The sequence below is a fragment of the Heptranchias perlo genome, unplaced genomic scaffold (genome assembly GCF_035084215.1).
Source record: "Heptranchias perlo isolate sHepPer1 unplaced genomic scaffold, sHepPer1.hap1 HAP1_SCAFFOLD_60, whole genome shotgun sequence".
NCBI classification, from domain to species: domain Eukaryota; kingdom Metazoa; phylum Chordata; class Chondrichthyes; order Hexanchiformes; family Hexanchidae; genus Heptranchias; species Heptranchias perlo.
Window position 1 is genome coordinate 2,218,430 of NW_027139623.1, and position 25,135 is coordinate 2,243,564.

At 45.6% G+C, this 25,135-nt stretch overlaps 5 protein-coding genes across 5 annotated transcripts; all 5 read left to right on the plus strand.

The window, feature by feature from the left end:
* The first annotated feature begins 955 nt into the window (after nucleotides 1-955).
* On the plus strand, nucleotides 956-1,286 carry LOC137316756 (histone H4). The gene has a single exon (XM_067980617.1). It carries the CDS (start codon nucleotides 956-958, stop codon nucleotides 1,265-1,267), a length of 312 nt encoding a protein of 103 aa, XP_067836718.1. The 3' UTR covers nucleotides 1,268-1,286.
* Nucleotides 1,287-6,084: 4,798 nt separating this feature from the next.
* LOC137316758 (histone H4-like) lies at nucleotides 6,085-8,007 on the plus strand. The gene is made up of 2 exons (XM_067980619.1): nucleotides 6,085-6,185; nucleotides 7,797-8,007. Exons 1-2 carry the CDS (start codon nucleotides 6,085-6,087, stop codon nucleotides 8,005-8,007), a joined length of 312 nt encoding a protein of 103 aa, XP_067836720.1.
* Nucleotides 8,008-21,455: 13,448 nt separating this feature from the next.
* LOC137316755 (histone H2B 1/2-like) lies at nucleotides 21,456-22,081 on the plus strand. The gene is made up of 2 exons (XM_067980616.1): nucleotides 21,456-21,590; nucleotides 21,842-22,081. Exons 1-2 carry the CDS (start codon nucleotides 21,456-21,458, stop codon nucleotides 22,079-22,081), a joined length of 375 nt encoding a protein of 124 aa, XP_067836717.1.
* A 1,030-nt stretch (nucleotides 22,082-23,111) lies between these two features.
* LOC137316745 (histone H2A.J-like) lies at nucleotides 23,112-23,501 on the plus strand. Its single transcript, XM_067980604.1, has one exon. The coding sequence runs from the start codon at nucleotides 23,112-23,114 to the stop codon at nucleotides 23,499-23,501; it is 390 nt and encodes a 129-aa protein (XP_067836705.1).
* A 1,126-nt stretch (nucleotides 23,502-24,627) lies between these two features.
* On the plus strand, nucleotides 24,628-24,939 carry LOC137316757 (histone H4). Its single transcript, XM_067980618.1, has one exon. The coding sequence runs from the start codon at nucleotides 24,628-24,630 to the stop codon at nucleotides 24,937-24,939; it is 312 nt and encodes a 103-aa protein (XP_067836719.1).
* The last annotated feature ends 196 nt before the right edge of the window (nucleotides 24,940-25,135 follow it).

Sequence of the window (25,135 nt, forward strand, 5' to 3'; positions counted from 1 at the left end):
GTTAAATTAATGGGAGCCAATGTAAGTCACCGAGCACATGGGTAATAGGTGAACGGGTCTTGGTGGGAGTTTGGATAGGGGAACGGAGTTTTGGAGGAGTTCAAGTTTACGGAGGGGGGAAGATAGGAGGCTGACCAGGAGAGCATTGTAATAGCCAAGTCTGGAGGTAACAAGGGAATGGATGAGGGTTTCAGCACCAGATCAGCTGAGGCAGGGGAGTAAACGCGCGAAGTTTCTGAGGTGGAAGTTGGCAGTCTTGGTGGTGGTTCGGATATGGGGTCGGATGCTCATCTCAGGGTCAAATTGGACGCTAAGGTTGCGAAGTTTAAGATTCCGCTTCACACAGTGGCCAGGGACGAGTCTCTGTGCATCCCGGTCCCTGAATCCAGTCCCCACACTGGACCAGTCTCCATCCATCCCGGTGCCTGAATCAATCCAGTCCCAGACTGACCCAAGCACGGAAAGGTATCGGGTGCCTTCCACACCGATTTATGTTGATTGAACTATTGGGCGCCTTCTGTCAGCTACAAATATGAAAACTAAAACTCCCTCTTCCAACGGTCCCGTAGCGGCACTGATTGATTCTGTTATGATAGTGATTGTATTGGAACTGTAATGTGCCTCAATTATTGAATTTAAATTGTATTTTCCGCCTTTTTTTCCTAGAAATCCTTGAATATTAAGCCGCAGTCTGTAAGGATTGTGTCTGAATTTATATTTCGCATTTGATGCTGGTGAAAATTTTATAAAGGACGGTAACTAATTCCTGGAGGCGGAGCTTGAAGTTTCACGTCCGCTTGTCCGTCATTCCGAGCCAGTCTCCTCCCTCCCGCACTTCATGCTCCCGCACTTCATCCGATAATGTGCCTTTCTCAACCAGGTCGGGGCGGGCTTTATAAATAGAGAAGAAAGGCGAGAGTTTTTCATTCAGCGGCGATCTGAGTGAAGAATCATCATGTCTGGCAGAGGTAAAGGAGGAAAAGGACTGGGCAAAGGAGGAGCCAAGCGGCACCGGAAAGTGCTTCGTGATAACATCCAGGGGATCACCAAACCAGCCATCCGCCGCCTGGCTCGCCGTGGCGGTGTCAAGCGGATCTCGGGTCTGATCTACGAGGAAACCCGCGGGGTGCTGAAGGTTTTCCTGGAGAATGTGATCAGGGACGCGGTCACCTACACTGAACACGCCAAGCGCAAGACGGTCACTGCCATGGATGTGGTGTACGCTCTGAAACGGCAGGGCCGCACTCTCTATGGCTTCGGCGGTTGAACAATTCGACCCTTTCAAACCGGACACAAAACAAAGGCTCTTCGAAGAGCCACCCACCGCCTCACAGAGAGAGCACTGACCTGGGAACTGGTGCGGGATATATGGGGCGGGGGAATAGTTTTATAATTAAGGAGTTTTCTGGAACACACAGTACGGTGACGTTGGATCGGCGGCGTGCTGCACCGGTTACTGAGAGGAAAATTTCCCTTATTGAGTGCACTGAATTGTCCAGGGAACGTTACAAGTGAGTTTACCCGGACCTGCATTTCCCCCCTCAGTGAAATGCTCCTTCACTCCATTCGCTCTGTTTTGGTTCTATTTATCAGTCAGATGTTGTGATGTGGGACCGGGGGTTTCCATGGGAGAACAGGTTAAGCTGAGCCGCTGTGATAAGGGCCCAGTTTGTGATATGGATTTTCCCTCTCACGGTTGTTTCTGACACTGATACTGAGAGGGTTTGTGAAATTGAACCGTTTGAGCTCAGTCATTGGGGACCTGGAATTACCACAGGCCCAACTCTCAAAGCCCGCTCCAAACTGAGACTACTTCTCATTGGTTGCTTTGCTTGAAAACTAATTTCCTTAACCAATCGGAGAGACGTCAATAAGAAAACAGAGCAATTTATTGGCCAGAATTGACCGATTTTTTTAAATTTGAAAAAGGCCGCCAATTTCAGTGTATGAAATCAGTGAATTACTCGGCCATGTCGTTTTCAGACAAAGACTTAAAATCTCTTTGTAATAATGTTATTCCGTATTACACGTCCCAGATTCCTAGCGCTGTTTTAAAATCACATTGTCCATAATTTGCGGAATAAAACCCCATTCATAGATTGCTGACATGGACAAATTTCACTTCTACCTGTAAAAATAACAAATTACAGGTTATCGATTGATTCCGTTGCAGGGACTGAACAGGAGCCGCGTGTCCTGAAAACGGAATCATTGACGAAGCCTGAAAACGAGCCTATTTTCTCCAAGACGTTCATTCTGGATTGTGACACTGCGGGGAACGTGCTGCTAATATGTGGGATATTAATATCAGTAATTAATTATTTCAGAGATTGGCTCCGCAGTGAGAAAGAGGAAGGAACTGAATTCTGATTCTTAGCCCTGAAAGTGATTGTTAACGTGAAAACCGGGTGCGGTGTAAATCTGAATGAGAGCAAGAGCAAAGCAAAAGGGGAATTGAACGGACCCCGGGCCCGTATTCACTTTATTGGGTCGTAAATTCTACAGAGACAAACATTAAAATGGGGCGGTTTCACTGACTTTCTTTCAATTTCCCCAATAGATTCAAAGGATGATGACCGAGTAAAGCAGCAATTCTGAATCTCAGTCTCTGGTCCTGTGTGTGAGTGTTGGATTCATTCTGTATCTGTCAGTCTCTGGTGCTGTGTGTGAGTGTGGGATTCATTCTGTATCTGTCAGTCTCTGGTGCTGTGTGTGAGTGTGGGATTCATTCTGTATCTGTCAGTCTCTGGTGCTGTGTGTGAGTGTGGGATTCATTCTGTATCTGTCAGTCTGTGGTACTGTGTGTGAGTGTGGGATTCATTCTGTATTTCTCAGTGTGTGGAACTGTATGTGAGTGTGAGAGGGCAGGGACCTTTGTACAGGTCAGGTTTCTAATCCCCTCTCCCATGGGACTAACCTTTCAACCGAAACCCAACTGCCGCTGTTTAAAATGTATCCTTCACAGTTCTCACCTGGTGCCTTCAATAGATGCTCTTTGTATAACTCCCCACATCCTTACTGTCCGGCTCTGTTTCCACTCTTCACTGTCCAACCACAGAGTGAGACTGGAACTAAACCAGGAACATTCACTATTGCTTTGGGGGGAGAAAGCAGCAATGATTTTAAATAGCAGGTTCTTCCCATTCTGAGTGTGAAACGGACACACTGGTGGGAATGTGAGACTGATATTGTGCCTCTCTGTGTCTCTGTCTCTTGCGCTGTACATGAAGGTGGGATACTGTTACTGAGCGTGAAACGGACACACTGATAGGAAGTGTGAGACTGATACTGTGTCTGTGTGTATGTCTCTCTGTTTGTCTGTCGGTCTTTCTTTCTCTCTCTCTCTAGTGCTGTACATGAAAGCAGGATACTGTTAAATAGCGTAATATAGACACCCTGTTGTAAGGTAAAGACTCATTCTGTGTCTGTGAACAGACCTCCGGTTCTGTTGGTCAGACGGTCACTGTCCCTTCTATTATGTATGAGCCGGTCTGACGGTGCATTTCCCTGTCTCCAGTCCAGTAAGGAAAGTTGGAGAGAAACAGCCTGTAACTGTCTGACACTGGACTGCCTGTTAGTGTTGAATATATTCAGTAACTAGCCGTCTCAGGGGATTGAGAACGGGACGGATAGGACACCAGTTATGATTGTCTGTCAGTCAGTTTAGTAGGAGAGAGAGACACAGAGAGATTGGAGGAGCCCAGAGCGGATAATTTGTATTTTCATCTTAATCAAACATATTTCTGTGTCGAACAATATAATAATGTAAAACCAGGTGTGGATTATGACATCCACAGCTGTGATTGGATCCTGCCCCTGAATCTGGGGACCAGACACTGTGAGGAGCGCTGGCCTCAGAGTGTTTAACAGTGACTGAGCTGGGAAACTACAACTAACCCCCGAGAATCTGCAGCACAGGCCGAGCGGGGAGGAAAGCCTGTCCCGGGAATTGTCAATCTGGCGAACAGTTTGTCCTGTGAATGTGAAGATGTGAACATTGTGTCAGAGAGAGTGTGTTAAAGGGGCGGGCGGGTTAGATTAATGTCACTGTGTTTGTGTGGCCGGTCTCATCGCCGGATTTCCAAGTCTATTTTGAGTAAAATTTAAAAAAATCCCTGTCAAAGGAACGCCCTCCTCCACTGCCGAGCTCCGAAGTGGAAATTTAAGGTAAAGTTTCAGATCAATTCAAGATTTCAGCCGAAAAACGGAGATCATGTCAGCGATCGGGTGAGAGAGCGCGATCAGTGCAGCAATGAAACGGGTTTAAATCGAAACTGGTGCTTTTAATTCCGGTGAAAGTTTATCGACAGCAAACATACCGGTGTTAGAGATGGGAAGGGGCTAGTCTGGGACTCTGGAGTGCCCGATTTGAATTGGAATCGGGGAGTTTAAGAGGAGAGAGAAACACAGAGAGGCTGGAGGGGCCGGGAGCTGACAGCAGGATGTCTCCGCCCCGTCCGCTCTGTGCCTTTAAGTTGCTCTGTGCCGCCGCCTCTCGTTTCATTTCTGACCCAGCTCTGACTGTCAGAGAGATTTTCGACAGAGTCCCGGACATGACAGACACTGCAGCCGCCGAAACGGCACCTCCTGCCGCCGCCACCGCTCAAGCCAAAGCTCTGAAGAAGAAGAAGGCGGTTCCCCGACCCAAGTCCACCGGTCCCCCGTTGGGCGAACAGATCCTCAAGATTGTGGGGGAGTGCAAGGATCGCAAGGGGATATCCCTGGCCGCGATAAAGAAGGTTCTGGCGACCAAAGGCCTGGATGTGGAGAAGCTCCGGTCCCAGATCAAATTAAGTATCAAGAGAAATGTGGAAAAAGGCTCCCTGGTGCAGATCAAGGGCACGGGCGCCTCGGGCTCCTTCAGAGTCGCTAAGAAGGAAACCCAGGCAAAAGTGGTAAAGAAGGTGAAGAAACAAGTGACCAAGAAATCTCCCGGAAAGAAACCAGCGGCCAAAAAAACAGCGGTCAAGAAATTAACGGCCAAGAAACCAGCGGTCAAGAAATCGACCACGAAAAAGGCGGCGAAATCACCAATTAAGAAGAAAGCGGCGGCGAAGAAGCCCAAGACCCCCAAGACAGTGAAGGCGAAGGCGAAGAAGGTGGAAAAACCGAGGGCCAAGCCCAAGCCGAAGTCAGCAAAGCCCAAGAAAGCAGCGGGCAAAAAGAAATAAAAAATCAAGTGCAACTTGTGACCATCTGAACCCAACGGCTCTTCTCAGAGCCACCCACGTCTCTCAGAAAAGAGCTGATCCCGGAATCAAATGATTCCTGTCCCGGGGCCGGGCTCAGATTTCAGACAGAAATCATTTCAAATAAACCCAGGGTCCCGGTGACTCGCTGACATTCGCTATTCCCGCCACACCCCCACTGTCTGAAATAAAATAGAGAGAATGGGATGTCCGGGCCGGGCCTCACTGGAACTGGCGTGTGTTCGGCTCCAGTCCCAGTTCATTTTTTCTCACAGATTCAGGGAGAGAGTCCGTGACAGGGTAAAACTGGCGGAGATCCGCCGCTATCACAATTCAAACCCCAACACATGAGATTCTCCAAATCAGCTGGAATAAAGTGTTTGTAAACTGCTGAACCCGTCTGGGAGGGGATGTGTGGGGAGATCGAATCGGGTCTGGGACTGAAATGGAAGGAGGCGGGTTGACTTGTTCTGGAAGGGACTGTATTTACGCAGGAATATTACTGACTGTTAATTGTAACGGGGCTTATTTAAAAGCTCCGGGTTTCTGTGAATCCTTGAATATGAAGCCCGAGTCTGTCAGGGTTTGTGCGGAGCGCTGTGTTTCGGTTCTATTATCGATAAACGGTTTGAAATTGGCGGGTGGAGAAAGCTGGAGGTGGAGCTGGAAGATCAGAGGCCGCTCTCCGCTCTGTCCGTCACACTGACTCTCTCCTCCCCTCCCTGTTTAATATCTCACTCTGTCTCCTCCCCTCTCTGTTTAATATCTCACCCTGTCTCCTCCCCTCCCTGTCTCACCCTATTTCTTTCTCAGTCAGGTCGGTGCAGGTTGCATAAAAACGGAACCAGCATAATGTTCGCTATTCATTCAGCAGTGATTTGAGTGAAGAATCATCATGTCTGGCAGAGGTAAAGGAGGCAAAGGACTGGGCAAAGGCGGAGCCAAGCGGCACCGGAAAGTGCTTCGTGATAACATCCAGGGGATCACCAAACCAGCCATCCGCTGCCTGGCTCGAGCATCTGCGACCAGTTCGAACTGGCCTCGGGGGCCAGGGTAAATCGTAGCAAGAGCGAGGCCATGTTCTTTGGGAACTGGACCGACCGATCCTTTGTCCCCTTCACCGTCAGGTCGGATTACCTGAAGGTGCTGTGGATCTGGTTCGGGGGGACCGGGGCGTGCTCCAAAAACTGGGAGGAGCGTATCTCCAAGGTTAAGCAGAAACTGGGACTGTGGGATCAACGATCCCTCTCGATCGTGGGCAAGAACCTGGTCATCAGGTGCGAGGTGCTCTCGGTGTTGCTGTACGTGGCGCAGGTCTGGCCCATACCTCGCTCCTGCGCCGCGACAGTCACCCGAGCCATCTTCCACTTTGTCTGGAGATCAAAAATGGACCGTGTCCGCAGGGTCACGATGTACAAATGTCCAGAGAAAGGGGGGAAAGGCGTGCCCAACGTGGCCCTCATCCTGATGGCCACCTTTGTGTGCGGCTGCATCAAGCTGTGCATAGACCCTCAGTACGCAAACACAAAGTGTCACTACGTGCTGAGGTTCTACCTGTCCCCGGTGTTGAGAAGGATGGGCCTGGCCACGCTGCCACGGAACGCTCCGTCCAGTTGGACCGTTCCGCCCCACCTGTCCTTCGTGGAAAGGTTTGTGCAGGAAAACACCTTTGACCACAAGGCGATCAGCAAGTGGTCCGCACGTAACGTCCTCGAGACCCTGCGGGAAAAGGAGATGGTGGATCCTGTCGGTTGGTTCCCCGAGCAGACTGTCAATGTCATTTGGCAGAACGCCTCATCGCCAGAGCTCTCAAACAAGCACCAAGACCTAGCTTGGCTGGTGGTGAGAAGGGCCCTTCCCGTCAGATCCTTCATGCACTCCCGGGCTCTCAGCGCCACCGCGCGCTGTCCCAGAGGAGGCTGCGGTGGAGACGAGACCGTCACCCATCTCCTTATGGAATGTGCCTTTGCAAAGAAGGTCTGGAGAGAGATGCAGTGGTATCTGTCCAGGTTCGTCCCGAGCAGTTCCGTAACACAGGTTTCTGTGCTCTACGGGCTGTTCCCGGGGACGCACACTGAGACGGACATCGGCTGCTGCTGGAAGACCATCAACTCGGTGAAAGACGCCCTTTGGTCTGCCCGAAACTTGCTGGTCTTCCAGCACAAGGAGCTGTCCTCGACCGAGTGTTGCATACTGGCACATTCCAAGGTCCAGGACTACGTGCTGAGGGACGCACTGAGGATGGGTGCGGCCGCCGCAAAGGCCCTGTGGGGAAAGGCAACCGTTTAGAGCCTTCCCGCCATTGTAAACCGAGGGGCTGCAATCAGGGAAAAACCCCCTCGGGCAGAATGTAAAATTCAAATTGCTGTAATGTACCTGTAATGAATCTGAAATGAATCTGTAAGCAATAATCTGTGTTGAGTGTGATGCAATGAGACACCCGAGAGTGTCATGAACTGTAATTATATCCAATGTGTTCATTGTACTGCACTTGACGTAACCTGCAAATTGTATAATCTGTATTGTGTACGTTTGGAAAGTGATATGACAACTGTATTGTATGTACTGCTGCAAATTTTATGAATAAAGTATATTTTTTGAAAAAAAAATCCGCCGCCTGGCTCGCCGTGGCGGTGTCAAGCGGATCTCGGGTCTGATCTACGAGGAAACCCGCGGGGTGCTGAAGGTTTTCCTGGAGAATGTGATCAGGGACGCGGTCACCAACACTGAACACGCCAAGCGCAAGACGGTCACTGCCATGGATGTGGTGTACGCTCTGAAACGGCAGGGCCGCACTCTCTATGGATTCGGCGGCTGAACAACTCGACCCTTTCAAACCGAACACAAAACAAAGGCTCTTCTAAGAGCCGCCCACCGCCTCACAGAGAGAGCACTGACCTGGGAACGGGGAGAGGAGAGATCTCGGGATGGGGAATCAGTTTCCGATATTTAATTATTATGGGGAGATTCCCCAACACTCGGTACAGGGAGATCAGAAACAACGGACGGGGTTCTGGGCCATCCCGAGAGAAGGAGCCGAATTCCCGGTTTCACGGTATGAATGAATAGGCGGGGATACAGAGTCTTTCCCCAGACATTACATTCTCCGCTCAGAGTAAAATCCCTCCTCACTCCCTCTCCCGCTGTGTCCTCTCTGCTCGGTCTTTATTTCCTGCCCTCATTCAATTATCAGTTCGATGTGAAGTTTCTGTTTGAGGAGCGGTTCACCGTGCCGGAACTGGCGGGATTTTTGAAATTGAAGCTGGACTTTGTCTCGTTACGGAAAACAATGACCGGGGATTTATTCCCGCCCGTTTACAGACAGATCAGGACCGGAATGTGAAACAGCCTGAGGCTTTCCTCCCCGCTCGGCCTGTGCTGCAGATTCTCGGGGGTTAGTTGTAGTTTCCCAGCTCAGTAACTGTTAAACACTCTGAGGCCGGCGCTCCTCACAGTGTCTGGTCCCCAGATTCAGGGGCAGGAGCCAATCACAGCTGTGGATGTGATTATCCATATCTGGTTTTACAGGATTGTATTGTTCGCACACAGAAATATATGTGGTTCAGTTAAAAATACAAATTACCCGCTCTGGGCTCCTCCAGTCTCTCTGTGTTTCTCTCTCCTCCTCAACTGACTGACAGACAATAGTAACAGGTGTCATATGAATCCCAATCTCAACACCCAGAGACGGCGAGTTACTGAATAAATTCAACACTAACAGGCAGTCCAGCTAAACAATTACAGTCTGTTTCTCTCCACCTTTCCTTACTGGACTGGAGACTGATAAATGCACCGTCAATCCGGTTTATGCGTAATAAAACGACAGTGACCGTCTCACCAACAGCACCGGAGGTCTGTTCACAGACATAGAATCAGTCTTTCCCTTTCTATTAGTGTGTCCATATAACGGTCAGTAACAGTATCCCGTCTTCATGTGCAGCACTAGAGACAGAGAAAGACAGACAGACATACAAAGACACACAGACAGACAGACACAATATCAGTCTCAAACTTCCCACCAGTGTGTCTGTTTCACGCTCAGTTAATTGTATTCCATCTTCAAGTTCAACGCTAGAGAGAGAGAGACAGAGAGAGACAGGCATATTGTCAGCCTTACGCTTCCTATCAGTATGTCCGTTTCACGCTCAGGAACAGTATCCCGCCTTCACATACTGAACAAGAGAGAGAGAGAGAAACTGACCTGTAATTTCCCGTTTTCACCCAGTAACAAACAGGGAAATATTCCATTCCAATTTTTATTCCACAGAAGAGTGACAGAAGATGCAGTCTCATCTCTCACTGATATTATTTCAGAGGCAGACACATTATTAATCCCACTCTCAGGGACAGTGTCACACATTTAACCCTCTCTTGTGTGTTGTACCCTCAGCAATCTTGCAGCTCAGGGCCGTTCGGTCTTACTCTCAGTGACCAAGAGTTTCACTCCGATTGAAATAAATTGGGTCTGTTGCTGTCAGATATTAATCCTACTCGGTCCCAGCAAATACACCGACTCTCACTTTCCTCCCCTGTTTCTCCAGGATTGGTTTGAGAAATCCTCCCTCCAGTTTCGGAGTCACGCGTTGCTTTATCAGTCAGAGAGCCAAGAATGAACAGAATCCATTGGTTCGTTACACAGCCGCCCACTTTATCTCTGGAAGACTCTTTACCATCAAAAGATACGGAGAGAAACAGCAGGGATGGAAACATCTAGTTTAATAGTTAGAGATTGTAAAGTCAGTCTGGATTCCAGCGTTAGGCACTGGTGGAATCCCATCTGTTTTCCATTCTGGTGCCTGTTCCTGCACTGCCTGTGGACCCCATTCCCTCTGACCTTTCCCCCAGACCCACTTCCTTTGCTCAGACTCGGAAAAATTCCAATTGGGGAAAGTTTCCATCGATTTTTGTATTGGGAATTAAACCAGATATATGCGCATGCGTGACTCAGCCCCGCCCCCAGCGCTGGTTGTTGGGGAGCAGAAGAGCGCATGCGCGCTGCCCTCCCCCAGCTCGGCCTGTGGGCGCCATTCCCTCAGTGAGCGGAAGAAGATGGTTTAAAACAGCCGGGAATGGAGAGATCACGGCCCCCGGGGGAAGGGAGCAAAGAGCAGCCTCGTTACAGCAGCTCATCGCTTCGGGACCGTGTCCGCAGATGGGCTCAGAGATCGGCATTGAGTCCGGGGGAAGGGCAGGGGGAGTCCGGGGGCTGTTTGTAAGAGGCGGAGTGGATCAGGAACTGGTCCCGGAACATGGAGTGAGCGGGGGAAGGGAGAGGTCATTCTCGGGCTGTGTGTGTCCAGGGTGTGTCCAGGGTAAGGGAGAATGGGAAGAACCTGCTATTTAAAATCATTGCTGCTTTCTCTCCCCAAACCAGTAGTGAATGTTCCTGGTTTAGTTCCAGTCTCACCCGGTTTATTGTTATTGGACAGTGAAGAGTGGAAACAGAGCCGGACAGTAAGGATGTGGGGAGTTATACAAAGAGCATCTATTGCAGGCATCAGGTGAAAAATGTGAACGGCACATTTTAAACTGCGCCTGCTTTGTTTCAGTTGAACAGTTAGTCCCATGGGAGAGGGGATTAGAAATCTAACATGCCCCATCGGGTAGTCCCATTCATGGACCAGTTCAGGGGTTGGGTTGTCTCTGGATGTCACTAAATTGTTGTAAAACAGCCCAACACACCTGGTGTGCAGAAGCTGAGTCCTGTCGTCGTGCAGTGGAGTCAGATGCTGACACTGTTTGTACGGCTTGTTTTCACAATGATTATTAAAAGAGAGATTAATTGATCACTTTTGTATTTTCCACCTCACCTGTTCTTGAGTTACAAGACATACTTTTTCTTTCGACAGGCAAAACCTTGAAGGACCCAGAATAAATGTCATGTTTCCTCCACTCGAGGCACAAGGAACAGTCGGTACATTATCACTCACAGAGCACAGAGACACAGACAGGTCATCAGTTTCTCAGTCTCAGACAGTAGAAGTAGTCAGTCCCACACTGATCCCAAGTACCACAGACACACTTTCAATTGAACAGTCGGAGGAGAGGCACATATTGTTTACATTTCACCCCAACTCAGTAGAACTGCCAGTTAGATCCATAAATCCCAGTCCAATATCACACCACCATCAGATTGAAAGGCACTGTGTCAATTTCACAATAGTGCAGCCAAAGCTAGAAATTGAATAACTGATAGAACTGACACACGGTGCCCGATTGAAAGATACAACATTAGCCTCAATAATGTAAACCAAGATTCATCTCAAATAACGAGCAAAAGATGCAGTATCCATCCCAATTCTGTAACGTGAGATACAAATTACAGACAAGTCCAAAACTCACACACAGTATCAGAGTGAGAGATGCTGAGAGATAATATGACCTGAGAAACAAAATCAGATACCAGTTCAGAACTCACCCATTTTATGAAACTGAAAGTTACAATTTCAATTCGATTAGACCCAGAGCAACACATTACATAGAAGTGCTAAAGTCTCGTACAGTGACACCCTGAATGATACAGTATCAATTCCATTAGTGCAATCTGAGCTACACATTACATAGCAATCCAAAAATCTCTCACAGTATTGGACTGAAAGATACAGTATCAATTCCATTCGTGCAGACTGAGCGACACATCACAGAGCAATCCAAAAATCTCAGTGTGAAACTGAGATCCAGTATCAATTCCATTAGTGTTCGCTGTGATACAGGTTTAATATTGATACAAAAGGGCAGACAGCTTTTCTCATTAAAACCTGTGGCAAGTAATTCTAATGTGCAAAATATTTACAAAATTAACTCCTATGGGGAATACTATTTATAGGTTTATATATAAAAGATAGAGTTTCAAACACCAAACTGTAAACTGAGTTCCAATTAAAATACAGACAAGGAATTAATCCTGACTTGTGCACTGATCCAGAGACTGACAGATCCCCAATCAATCCCAGATTCTCATACTGTACCAGAGAGTGACAGATACAGAATGAATCCCACACTCACACACAGTACCAGAGACTGACAGATACAGAATGAATCCCACACTCACACACAGGACCAGAGACTGACAGATACAGAATAAATCCCACACTCACACACAGGACCAGAGACTGACAGATACAGAATAAATCCCTCACTCATATGCAGGACCAGAGACTGACAGATACAGAATAAATCCCACACTCACACACAGGACCAGAGACTGACAGATACAGAATGAATCCCTCACTCATATACAGGACCAGAGACTGACAAATACACAATGAATCCCAAACTCACAGACTGTACCAGACAGTGACAGATACAGAATGAATCCCACACTGACAAACAGGACCAGAGACTGACGAATACAGAATGAATCCCACACTCACAGACTGTACCAGACAGTGACAGATACAGAATGAATCCCACACTGACAAACAGGACCAGAGACTGAAAGATACTGAATGAATCCCACACTCACACACAGGACCAGAGACTGACAGATACAGAATGAATCCAACACTCACACACAGTACCAGAGACTGACAGATACAGAATGAATCCCACAATCACACACAGTACCAGAGACTGACAGATACAGAATGAATCCCAGACTCACACACAGCACCAGAGACTGACAGATACAGAATGAATCACACACTCATATACAGGACCAGAGACTGACAGATACAGAATTAATCCCACACTCATATACAGGACCAGAGGCTGACAGATAGAGAATGAATCCCACACTCACACACAGTACCAGAGACTGACAGATAGAGAATGAATCCCTCACTCATATACAGGACCAGAGACTGACAAATACAGAATGAATCACACACTCACAGACTGTACCAGACAGTGACAGATACAGAATGAATCCCACACTGACAAACAGGACCAGAGACTGACAGATACCGAATGAATCCCACACTCACACAGTACCAGAGACTGACAGATACTGAATGAATCCCACACTCACACACAGTACCAGAGACTGACAGATAAAGAATGAATCCCACACTCACACGCAGTACCAGAGACTGACAGATACAGAACGAATCTCACACTCACACACAGTACCAGAGACTGACAGATACTGAATGAATCCCACACTCACACACAGTACCAGAGACTGACAGATAAAGAATGAATCCCACACTCACACGCAGTACCAGAGACTGACAGATACAGAACGAATCTCACACTCACACACAGTACCAGAGACTGACAGATACAGAATGAATCTCACACTCACACACAGAACCAGAGACTGACAGATACGGAATGAATCCCACACTCACACACAGCACCAGAGACTGACAGATACAGAATGAATCCCACACTCACACACAGCACCAGAGACTGAGAGATACAGAATGAATCCCACACTTCCAACAGAACCAGTGACTGAGAGATGCAGAATGATTCTCACACTCACATAAATTACCAGAGACTTAGATATACAGAATCAATCCCACAGTCACAAACAGGACCAGTGACTGACAGATACAAAGCCTCACTTTCATATAGTATCAGCGAGTGACGGTTACAGAATCATTCCCACACTCACACACAGTTCCAGAGACAGTGATACAGAATCATTCCCACACTCACACACAGTTCCAGAGACAGTGATACAGAATCATTCCCACACTCACACACAGTTCCAGAGACAGTGATACAGAATCATTCCCACACTCACACACAGTTCCAGAGACAGTGATACAGAATCATTCCCACACTCACATACTGTAACAGAACCTGACAGATACAGAATGAGTCACTCACTCAGATACAGTTCCATAGACTGACAGATACTGAATGAATCCCACACTGGACCAGAGACTGACAGATACTGAATGATTCCCACACTCACACACAATACCAGAGACTGACAGATACAGAATGAATCCCACACACACACAGGACCAGAGACTGACAGATACAGAATGAATCCCACACACACACAGGACCAGAGACTGACAGATACAGAATGAATCCCACACACACACAGGACCAGAGACTGACAGATACAGAATGAATCCCACACACACACAGGACCAGAGACTGACAGAGACAGAATGAATCTCACACTCACTAACAGTACCAGAGACTGACAGATACAGAATGAATCTCACAATCACATTACTGCAGACTGAGTTGCGCATTACATACCAGTCCAAAAATCTCATAGTGTCAGATTGAAAGATACAGTGTCAATTCCATTGGTGCAGACTGAGCTACATATTCGATATATTGGTAATACTCATGTTATACTGAAATAAACATTATCAATACCATTGGTACAGACTGAGCTACACATTACATTCGAGTCCACAAACCCCATAAATGATCAGACTGGAAGCTATAGTTTAAATTCTATTCACACCACCTGAGCTAAAATTATATAACAGCCCAACAATCTCATACAATATTAGACTGAAAGATACAGTATCGATTCCGTGAGTGCAGACAGGGCCACAGATTATATAGCAGTCCAACAATGTCACAACATATCAGACTCAAAGATACAATTTCAATTCCATTAGCCTAGACTGAGCTATATGTTACTCACCAGTCCAAAAGTCTCTCACACTGTTAGACTCCGACACAGAATTAATCCCATTATTGCAGTCTTAGCTACACATTACATACTAGTCCAATAATTTCAACGTGAACAGATTGAAAGGTACATTATCATTCACAATAGAGTTCAGAGATTAAGATGTAATACCACTCCAAAACTCACACACATTGTTTGATTAAAGAAAATCGAAAAGTGTATCCATATTATCAAATCAAATACTCGACAAAGAACTGTATATAATTTGGAGTGTTAATGATACAGTTTCAAGTACGATACTCTGAACTGAAATAAGAATATGGAATGAATTCAGACTTGCACATTGTCTCAGAGACTGAATTACATAATGAATCCCACACTGAGATAAAGCAGCAGAGAATGGCAGATACAGAATGAATCCCACTCACACAGACAGGACCAGAGACTGACAGGTACATAGTTAATTCCACACTCACACACAGCACCAGAGACTGGCAGTGATGGAATTAACCTCACACTGACATAAAGCACCAGAGACTGTCAGATACAGAACAAACCCCACTCTCATATACAGTACCAGAGACAGACAGACAGGTACAGAATAAGCACCACTCTCAAAAACGGTACCAGAGACAGACAGATACAGAATAAACCTCACTCTCATATACAGTACCAGAGACTGACAGATACAAAATAAACCCCACTCTCATACACAGTACCAGAGACTGACAGATACAGAATAAACCCCACTCTCATATACAGTACCAAAAACTGACCTCTACTGGACGTAAGCGAGAACTGTAAAAAAGCGGAACAAATTCACATTATCTGTCGTGGTTACAGAAACAGGACAGTGTGCAATGTGAGGAAAGTTTCTGTCTGTAACTTTTACTCTCGTATTTTTGCACATTTTGACGGTGAAACATGAAGACAATTGATTCATAATAAAGTTTTTATTTCACTCATTCGATAGTTGTGAATTTGCCCCATTATATTTCACTGTACATTGCGCAGTGTTTCTCTCTGATTTCCCAGGACACGATTTAAATTGCTCCTCTACCCCATTTAGACTCTTATTTTCCAAGCAGTATGTGGCCTCCTTATTCCCCGTAGCGAAATGCCCCACCTCACACCTTTCTATATTGAAATTCAATGGCCATTGACACGGCTGTTCTGCAAGTTTATTTTGTCCCAGTCTTCCTCAGTATTGACAATACCCCCGAAATCAATTACAAGAATTTAACACAGCATTAGAAGTAGTGTTTGGTCAAACAAAATGTACTTGGAGCTCGTCTCCATTCCCAGTTTTTCTAAATCCCACCCGTGCAATATAATGTGAAGAATGAGTTTATCTTCTGTCCCTCTCTCATCTGGAAACTTCAATGACCCGGGGTTTGGGGACATCTACTGGCCGGAAGCAGAACTGCAACAGTTCGGAACAAATTGCTGAAACCGGACAAGGTGCAGTGTGAGCGTGTTTGTGATTGGTGGCAGGTATTAAATCTGATTTTTTTATACCTGTCCATTAACCTTTAGTGTTTGTTAATGAACAGTAAACAGAGCCGGACAGAAAGTATGTGGGGAGTTATACAAAGAGCATCTATTGCAGGCATCAGGTGAGAAGTTTGAAGGACTCATTTTAAACAGCGGCTGTTTTGTTTCAGTTGAACTGTTAATTCCAAGGGAGAGGGAATTAGAAATCTGATGTGTGCAAAGGTCCCGTCCCCATCGGTAGTCCCATTCATGGATCAGTGCAGGGGTTGGGTTGTGTCTGGATGTCACTAAATGTTGTAAAACAGCCCAACACACCTGGTGTGCAGAGGCTGAGTGCTGCAGTACTGCAGTGGAGTCAGACACTGACACTGTTTGTATCGCTGGTTTTCATTTGTGTTTATTACAATGATTATTAACAGAGATTCAATTGTTCTTGAATTACAAGAGATACTTTTTCTTCCCACAGTTGAATCCTTGAAGGACCCAGAATCAGTGTGATGTTTACTCCACCCGGGGCACAAAGAGCAGTCAGTGCAGCCAGTTCCTTCTCACACACATTAGGTACCTTATCACTCACAGAGCACAGAGACACAGACAAGTCATCAGTCCCACAGTCTCAGACAGCAGAAATCGTCAGTCGCGCACTGATCCCAATCCAACAGTCAAAGAGTGCAGGAGAGAAAGACATAATTCCCATTTCACAATGACTCAGTATCGCTGACCGGCAGATAAATATTTCCCAGTCCAAAATCACACCCAGTATCAGATTGAAAGGCACGGTGTTAATCTCACATTCGTTCAGCCTTAGCTACAAATTAAATACCAGGTAGAACTGACACATGGTACTGATCGATAGATACAGAATGAATCACAATAGTGTACTCCAAGATTCAAATTAAATACCAGCCCACAACTCTCACATAATTTGAGTTTAAAGATGCCGTATTCATGACAATAGTGTACACTGAGATATAAATTAGATACCAGTTGAGATGTTACCCATATTTGACTCACATATATCCAAAAACCTCATAGTGTCAGAATGAAATGTACAGTTTCAATTCCTTTACTGCAGACTGAGGTACACATTAGATACCAGTCCAAAATTCTCATACAGTATCAGATTGAAAGACACTGTATCAATCCCATTATTACAGACTGAGCTACACTTCACATACCAGTCCAAAAATCTCAGTGTCAGGTTGAAAGATACAGTATCAATCCCATTAGTGCAGATTGAGCTACACATTATATACCAGTCCAAAATTCGCATAAAGTATCGTACTGGAAGATACAATATCAATTATTTTACTGCAGACAGAGGTTCACATTAGATACCTGTCCAAAAATCACATACAGTATCATACTGAAATATATAGTATCGATTTGATTAGTACAGACTGACCGACACGTTACATACCAGTACAAAAATCTCACACGGTGTCAGACTGGAAGATACAGTATCAATTCCATTAGTGCAGACTGAACTATACCTTACAAACCAGTCTAAATATATTGCACAGTGTCAGACTGAAAGGTACAGTATGAATTCCATTAGTGCAGACTGAGCGACACATTATATACCGTCCAAAATTCACATACATCATCATACTGAAACAGACAGTGTGAATCCTATTAGTGTAGACTCAGCTACACATTAGAAACCAGTCCAAAAATCTCTCGCAGTGTCTGACTGAAAGTTAGAGTGTCAATTCCATTAGTACAGACTGAACCACACATGACATACCAGTCCAAAATCTCATACAGTGTCAGACTGAAAGATATATTATCAATTCCATTAGCCCAGAATGAGCTACACAATAAATACCAGTCCAATAATTTCACAGTAAAAGATTGAAATGTACATTATCTTCACAGAGATTAAAATGTAATCCGACAACAAAACTCACACACATTGTTTGATTAAAATAAAATCCGAAACTGTATCCATATTTACAAATTAATGCTAGATGAAAGATTTGCATACATTAATGACTTAAAGATACAGATTGAAGCACCATACTGTAACCTGAAATAAGAATACAGAACGAATCCAGACTTGCACTTTGCACAGAGACTGAGTTACAGAATGAATCCCACACTGAGATAAAATACCAGAGACTGACAGTCAAAGAATGAATCCCACACTCACAGATAGCACCAGAGATTGACAGATACAGAATGAATCCCACACTCACACGCATTCCCAGAGATTGACAGTCACAGAATGAATCCCACACTCACATACAGTACCAGAGACTGAGAGATACCGAATGAATATCACACTCACAGACTGTACTGGAGACTGACGGATACAGAATGAATATCACACTCACATACAGTACCAGAGATTGACAGATACAGAATGAATCCCACACTCACAGACTGTACTGGAGACTGACGGATACAGAATGAATATCACACTCACATACAGTACCAGAGATTGACAGATACAGAATGAGTCCCACACTCACAGACTGTACTGGAGACTGACGGATACAGAATGAATATCACACTCACATCCAGTAACAGAGACTGACAGACAGAGAATTAATCCCACACTCACATGCAGTCTGACATCTACTGGCCATAAGTGAGAACTGTAACAGAGTGGAACAAATTCACATTATCTTTCGTCGTTCCAGATTCAGGACAATGTGTAATGTGAGGAAATAGTTTCTCTCTGTAACTTCTACTCTCGTACTTTTTCATATTTTGTCCGTGAAAAATTAGACAATTGATTCATAATAAAGTTTTTCTTTTGCTCATTCGAAAGTTGCCCCATTATGTTTCACTCTACATTGCACAAGATTTCTGTCTGATTTCTCAGGACTCGATTTATATTAATTCAAATAAACCGAACTGAAACACAAATAAAAACTGAGCGCAAATCTGCAAGTTTCAACGGCGACCGTCAAAAGTGAAAGGGATAAAATATAGAAAAAATTAAAACCGAAAATGCTGGAAAGACTCAGCAGGTCCGGCAGCATCTGTTGAGAAGGGAAGCTCGGGTTAACGGTTCAGGACTATGACCCTTCTATAGATCAGAAAGGTTAATCCGACATAATTGAAACAAGGAACGGGAATCAGCAGAGGGAAAGACTTCAGAAAATCAATTAATTTCACTGAATCCGGGCAATTGTGTTCCGTATCCACTGTACAGATAAGGGCACATAATAATACAAAGGATCAGAGTTAAATTCAACGTTATGGGAGAAATAAATGAATTTTAAAAGTATTTTTATGTAAATTTGACCCGTTTGTGTTTTGGAAACACTATCGCTCTGAACATCATCAAATTCGGTTCCAGTCTTGGTGTTTCTGAATTCAGCGAACTGGGATTCAAACCTGTTGGAATTAACTGTTTGGAAGGCAGCTCTACTCACCATTATAGCACCTTAGTTCACTCGGAGGGAGAAATAGAGTGTTTCTGTGGAGTTTCGGACTGAATTGCTCCCTTTTGGTTTCTGGCACTTTAATCATAGACAATAAATAGTTCCCAAACATCAGCCCCTGAACAGACACAACAAGCTGATGGAATTTCTCATTCTTTGATATTAAATAAGGTGATGGCAAAAGCGAATGGAAAGAGGTTAGGAAGAAGTCACAAAAACAATTAGGGAAGCAAACAGGAACTACGAAATCAAATTATCAAGGAATACAAAAAGAAATAGTAAATTATTCCACAGGCACAAAAATAACAAAAGGAAAATCAGAATATCTGAGGGCCACGAAGGGATGCACAAGATAAACTAACAGATAACGTCAGCGAAATGCCAGAAATATTGAATGATTATTTGCCTCAGTATTTACCCGGGAGATTAACAGGGTGAACATGATATTAGAGGAAGGGGTCAATAAAGATATCAAGACATTTAAGTTAGAAAGGGTGGTTAAACTCCTGGTCCAGATGGATTGCATCCGTGCATATTAATTGAAGCAAGGGAAGAGATAGCAGAGGCACTGTTACATATATAGAAAAAAATCATCACAAAAAGGAATAGTTCCAGAGGACTGGATGACAGTTAATGTGATTCTTATATTTTAAAACAGGAGATAGAACAAGTCCAGGGAACTATAGACCAGTTAACTAAAGGTCGGTGGTCGGAATGATCATGGAATCTTTTACTCAATGCTGCAATAGAAAAATTGTAAACAATTTTACAACACCAAGTTATAGTCCAGCAATTTTATTTTAAATTCACAAGCTTTCGGAGGCTTCCTCCCTCGTCAGGTGAACGATGTGAAAATGACGAAGGAGGAAGCCTCCGAAAGCTTGTGAATTTAAAATAAAATTGCTGGACTATAACTTGGTGTTGTAAAATTTTTTACAATTGTCAACCCCAGTCCATCACCGGCATCTCCACATCATGACTGCAACAGAAAAACATCGAGAAACCGAAAATATAACAAATAGTCAGCACGGATTTCAGAAAGGGAAGGTTTAACAGTTTGACAGAAGGTTTGAAAGTTTAAATTATAGTTCAACATAATTTATCTGCTTTTCAATTCTACTCCTCCAGAAACAAACCTCTGTGTTTGCTTTTTATGGACTTATCAACCTGTGTTGCTACTTTTAAAGATTTGTCAATCTGTACCCCTAAATCCCTTTACACTTCGACTCCATTTAGACTCTTATTTTCCAAGCAGTATGTGGCCTCCTTATTCCCCCGAGCAAAATGCACCACCTCACACCTTTCTATATGGAAATTCAAAGGCCATTTGCACCGCCTTTCAGCAAGCTTATTAAAGTCAGTATAGATAATACCCCCTAAATTCATTACAAGCATTTAATACAGCATTACAACTAATGTTTTATCAATAAAATGTTCTCCATTCCCAGTTTTTGAAAATCCCACCCGTGCAATATAATGTGAAGAATGAGTTTATCTTCTGTCCCTCTCTCATCTGTAAACTTCAATGACCCGGGGTTTGGGGACATCTACTGGCCGGAAGCAGAACTGCAACAGTTCGGAACAAATTGCTGAAAGCGGACAATGTGCAGTGTGAGCGTGTTTGTGATTGGTGGCAGGTATTAAATCTGATTGGTTTCTTCAGATATCCAATCAGATCGATAAAGGAAAAATATTGTGACATCAGTCCCAATCACAATCATTGCCTTCCCTCATCCCTCATTACCATAGGGCTGTGGGGCTGCCTATTTAATCCGAGCTCGGAGCGGATTTGAGTCATTTCTGGGTCTGAAATTGAGTTTGAAAATGCCTGAGGACAAGAAAGCAGCTCCCAAGAAGGGCGCCAAGAAAACCTTGAATAAAGCACCAGCCAAGGGCGGCAAGAAGCGGAGAAAGTCGAGGAAGGAGAGTTACTCCATCTACGTCTACAAAGTGATGATTGTAAACAATTTTACAACACCAAGTTATAGTCCAGCAATTTTATTTTAAATTCACAAGCTTTCGGAGGCTACCTCCTTCCTCAGGTGAACGATGTGGAAAAACACATCGTTCACCTGAGGAAGGAGGTAGCCTCCGAAAGCTTGTGAATTTAAAATAAAATTGCTGGACTATAACTTGGTGTTGTAAAATTGTTTACAATTGTCAACCCCAGTCCATCACCGGCATCTCCACATCATTACAAAGTGATGAAGCAGGTTCACCCCGACACCGGCATCTCCTCCAAGGCCATGAGCATCATGAACTCCTTTGTGAACGATATTTTCGAGCGCATCGCGGGTGAGGCTTCCCGCCTGGCCCATTATAATAAACGGCACACCATCAGCTCCCGGGAGATCCAGACCGCCGTGCGACTGCTGCTGCCCGGGGAACTGGCCAAGCACGCCGTTTCGGAAGGGACAAAGGCGGTGACCAAGTACACCAGCTCCAAGTAAAACTCCACAATGCACTGAAAAAAAAGTAAACACAAAGGCTCTTTTAAGAGCCACCCACAGTCTCTCTGAAGACGCTGTACCGACACCTCTTTATGGAATCATTTTACTGTAGATAGTTTGATACTAACTGTCTCTCTGTAACTCTTGTGTTTTTGTAGTTTCTCTTGAAATCTGGAAGATTCTCATAAACACAGCCCGGTTTAATCTGTGTGTCGCTTTTTTATTTATTCCCAATAACCAAAAACTTGTCCCTGATCCTCTCATTCCCGTTGATTTTCCACCCCTTCCCCCGCATCTGCCCCTTCAGAGCCGTTTTCAGGCGGTGGATTAGACTTCAGTCATTTCATTCTCCTTTTCCCGTTTGTTTGTTCATTATTCGGGAATATCACTTTCAGAACCGCAATCCTTTGTAAAGCAGCAACCCTGAAAGGGACTTTACACCGAGTACAGAATAGTCTAAAGGCTCTGTCACTGTTCGACTTCTTACACCAGGAGTCTCGGCTCCGGTTTCGATCGCGCTGCAGCTCCTGTGAACAGGGATCAATCCACAATCTGTGGTTTGTTACTTTTACAAAGATTGAGCTGGAATCTGTCCCGTTACAAAATGGGACTTTATTGGAGCCCGATTGAAAGCGAACGGTGAATGAAGCCGGATTTTAACCGGATTGTAAAAGATTCTGGAAGTTGTGACGGGAAATGTGGAAAAACAGAGTAAAAGGAGAGAAATTATTCAACCTTTGTCTTAAGGCGACATTATTTACTAAATCCGCTTCTTGTGTTACAAATATATTGGCGGGCTTTTCAAATTTGAAAAAAACGGTTCAATTCGGGATTTTCCGCCTTTTCTCATGGCCGGCTGTTGATTGGTGAATAAAATAGCTCTCTGATTGGTCTGTGCGTTCAACCAATGAGATTGAGAACAGATGGACCAATCACAATTGCCCCCACTGTACTCCTCCAGAAGGTATAAGAAGGGCGAGTGCGGGAGGATTTCTTCATTCTTTGTGAAAGTGTTTCTGAGATTGGGGAAATGTCTGGAAGAGGAAAAACCGGCGGTAAAGCTCGGGCCAAGGCCAAGTCTCGCTCATCCCGGGCCGGACTGCAGTTCCCTGTGGGCCGTGTTCACAGGCTCCTGCGAAAGGGCAACTACGCTGAACGTGTGGGTGCCGGAGCCCCGGTCTATCTGGCTGCTGTGCTCGAGTATCTGACGGCTGAAATCCTCGAGCTGGCCGGCAACGCGGCCCGCGACAACAAGAAGACCCGCATCATCCCCAGACACCTGCAGCTGGCCATCCGCAACGACGAGGAGCTCAACAAGCTGCTGGGACGGGTGACCATCGCTCAGGGCGGGGTGCTGCCTAATATCCAGGCCGTGCTGCTGCCGAAGAAAACCAGCACTGTGAGCACCAAGAGCAAATAAAGCGGCCAAGATTTAATCTGATAACCCAAAGGCTCTTTTCAGAGCCACCCACTGTATCTGTGAAAGGGCTGGTTACTGTCTGAAGAGACTGACCTATTGATTACAGTTATCCCCTGTCTACGTTAATATATTACATCACTACAGCGGTTAAAGGAATGTGAGCCAATGTAAGTCACCGAGCACATGGGTGATAGGTGAACGGGTCTTGGTGCGAGTTGGGATAGGGGAACGGAGTTTTGGAGGAGTTGAAGATTTCAGAGGGCGTAAAATAGGAGGCTGACCAGGAGAGCATCGGAAGAGCCAAGTCTGGAGGTAACAAGGGCGTGGATGCGGGTTTCAGCACCAGAACAGCTTAGGCGGGGGGCGGTAGACGCGCGATGTTTCGGGGGTGGATGTTGGCAGTCTTGGTCGTGGTTCGGATATGGGGCCGGATGCTCATCTCAGGGTCAAATTGGACGCTAAGGTTGCGAAGTTCAAGATTCCGCTTCACACAGTGGCCAGGGACGAGTCTCTGTCCATCCCGGTCCCTGAATCCAGTCCCCACACAGGATAATTCTCCATCCATCCCGGTGCCTGAATCTATCCAGTCCCACACTGACCCAAGCACGGAAAGGTATCGGGTGCCTTCCACACCGATTCATGTTTATTGAACTTTTGAGCGCCTACTGTCAGGTACAAATCTGAAAACTAAAACTCCCTCTTCCAACGGTTCCGTAGCGGCACTGATTGATTCTGTTATGATAGTGATTGTATTGGAACTGTAGTGTGCCTCATTTATTGAATTTAAATTGTATTTTCCGCCTTTTTTCCCCAGAAATCCTTGAATATTAAGCCGGAGTCTGTAAGGATTGTGTCTGAATTTATATTTCGCATTTGATGCTGGTGAAAATTTTATAAAGGACGGTAACTGATTCCTGGAGGCGGAGCTTGACGTCACACGTCCGCTTGTCCGTCATTCTGAGCCAGTCTCCTCCCCTCCCGCACTTCATGCTCTGTCTGTCATTCAAACACTCCTCCCCGGCCTCTCCGATAATGTGCCTTTCTCAACCAGGTCGGGGCGGGCTTTATAAATAGAGAAGAAAGGCGAGAGTTTTTCATTCAGCGGCGATCTGAGTGAAGAATCATCATGTCTGGCAGAGGTAAAGGAGGCAAAGGACTGGGCAAAGGCGGAGCCAAGCGGCACCGGAAAGTGCTTCGTGATAACATCCAGGGGATCACCAAACCAGCCATCCGCCGCCTGGCTCGCCGTGGCGGTGTCAAGCGGATCTCGGGTCTGATCTACGAGGAAACCCGCGGGGTGCTGAAGGTTTTCCTGGAGAATGTGATCAGGGACGCGGTCACCTACACTGAACACGCCAAGCGCAAGACGGTCACTGCCATGGATGTGGTGTACGCTCTGAAACGGCAGGGCCGCACACTCTATGGATTCGGCGGCTGAACGACTCGACCCTTTCAAACCGGACACAAAACAAAGGCTCTTCTAAGAGCCACCCACCGCCTCACAGAGAGAGCACTGACCTGGGAACGGGTGCGGGATATATGGGGCTCGGGAATAGTTTTATAATTAAGGAGTTTTCAGGAACACACAGTACGGTGACGTGGGATCGGCGGTGTGCTGCACCGGTTACTGAGAG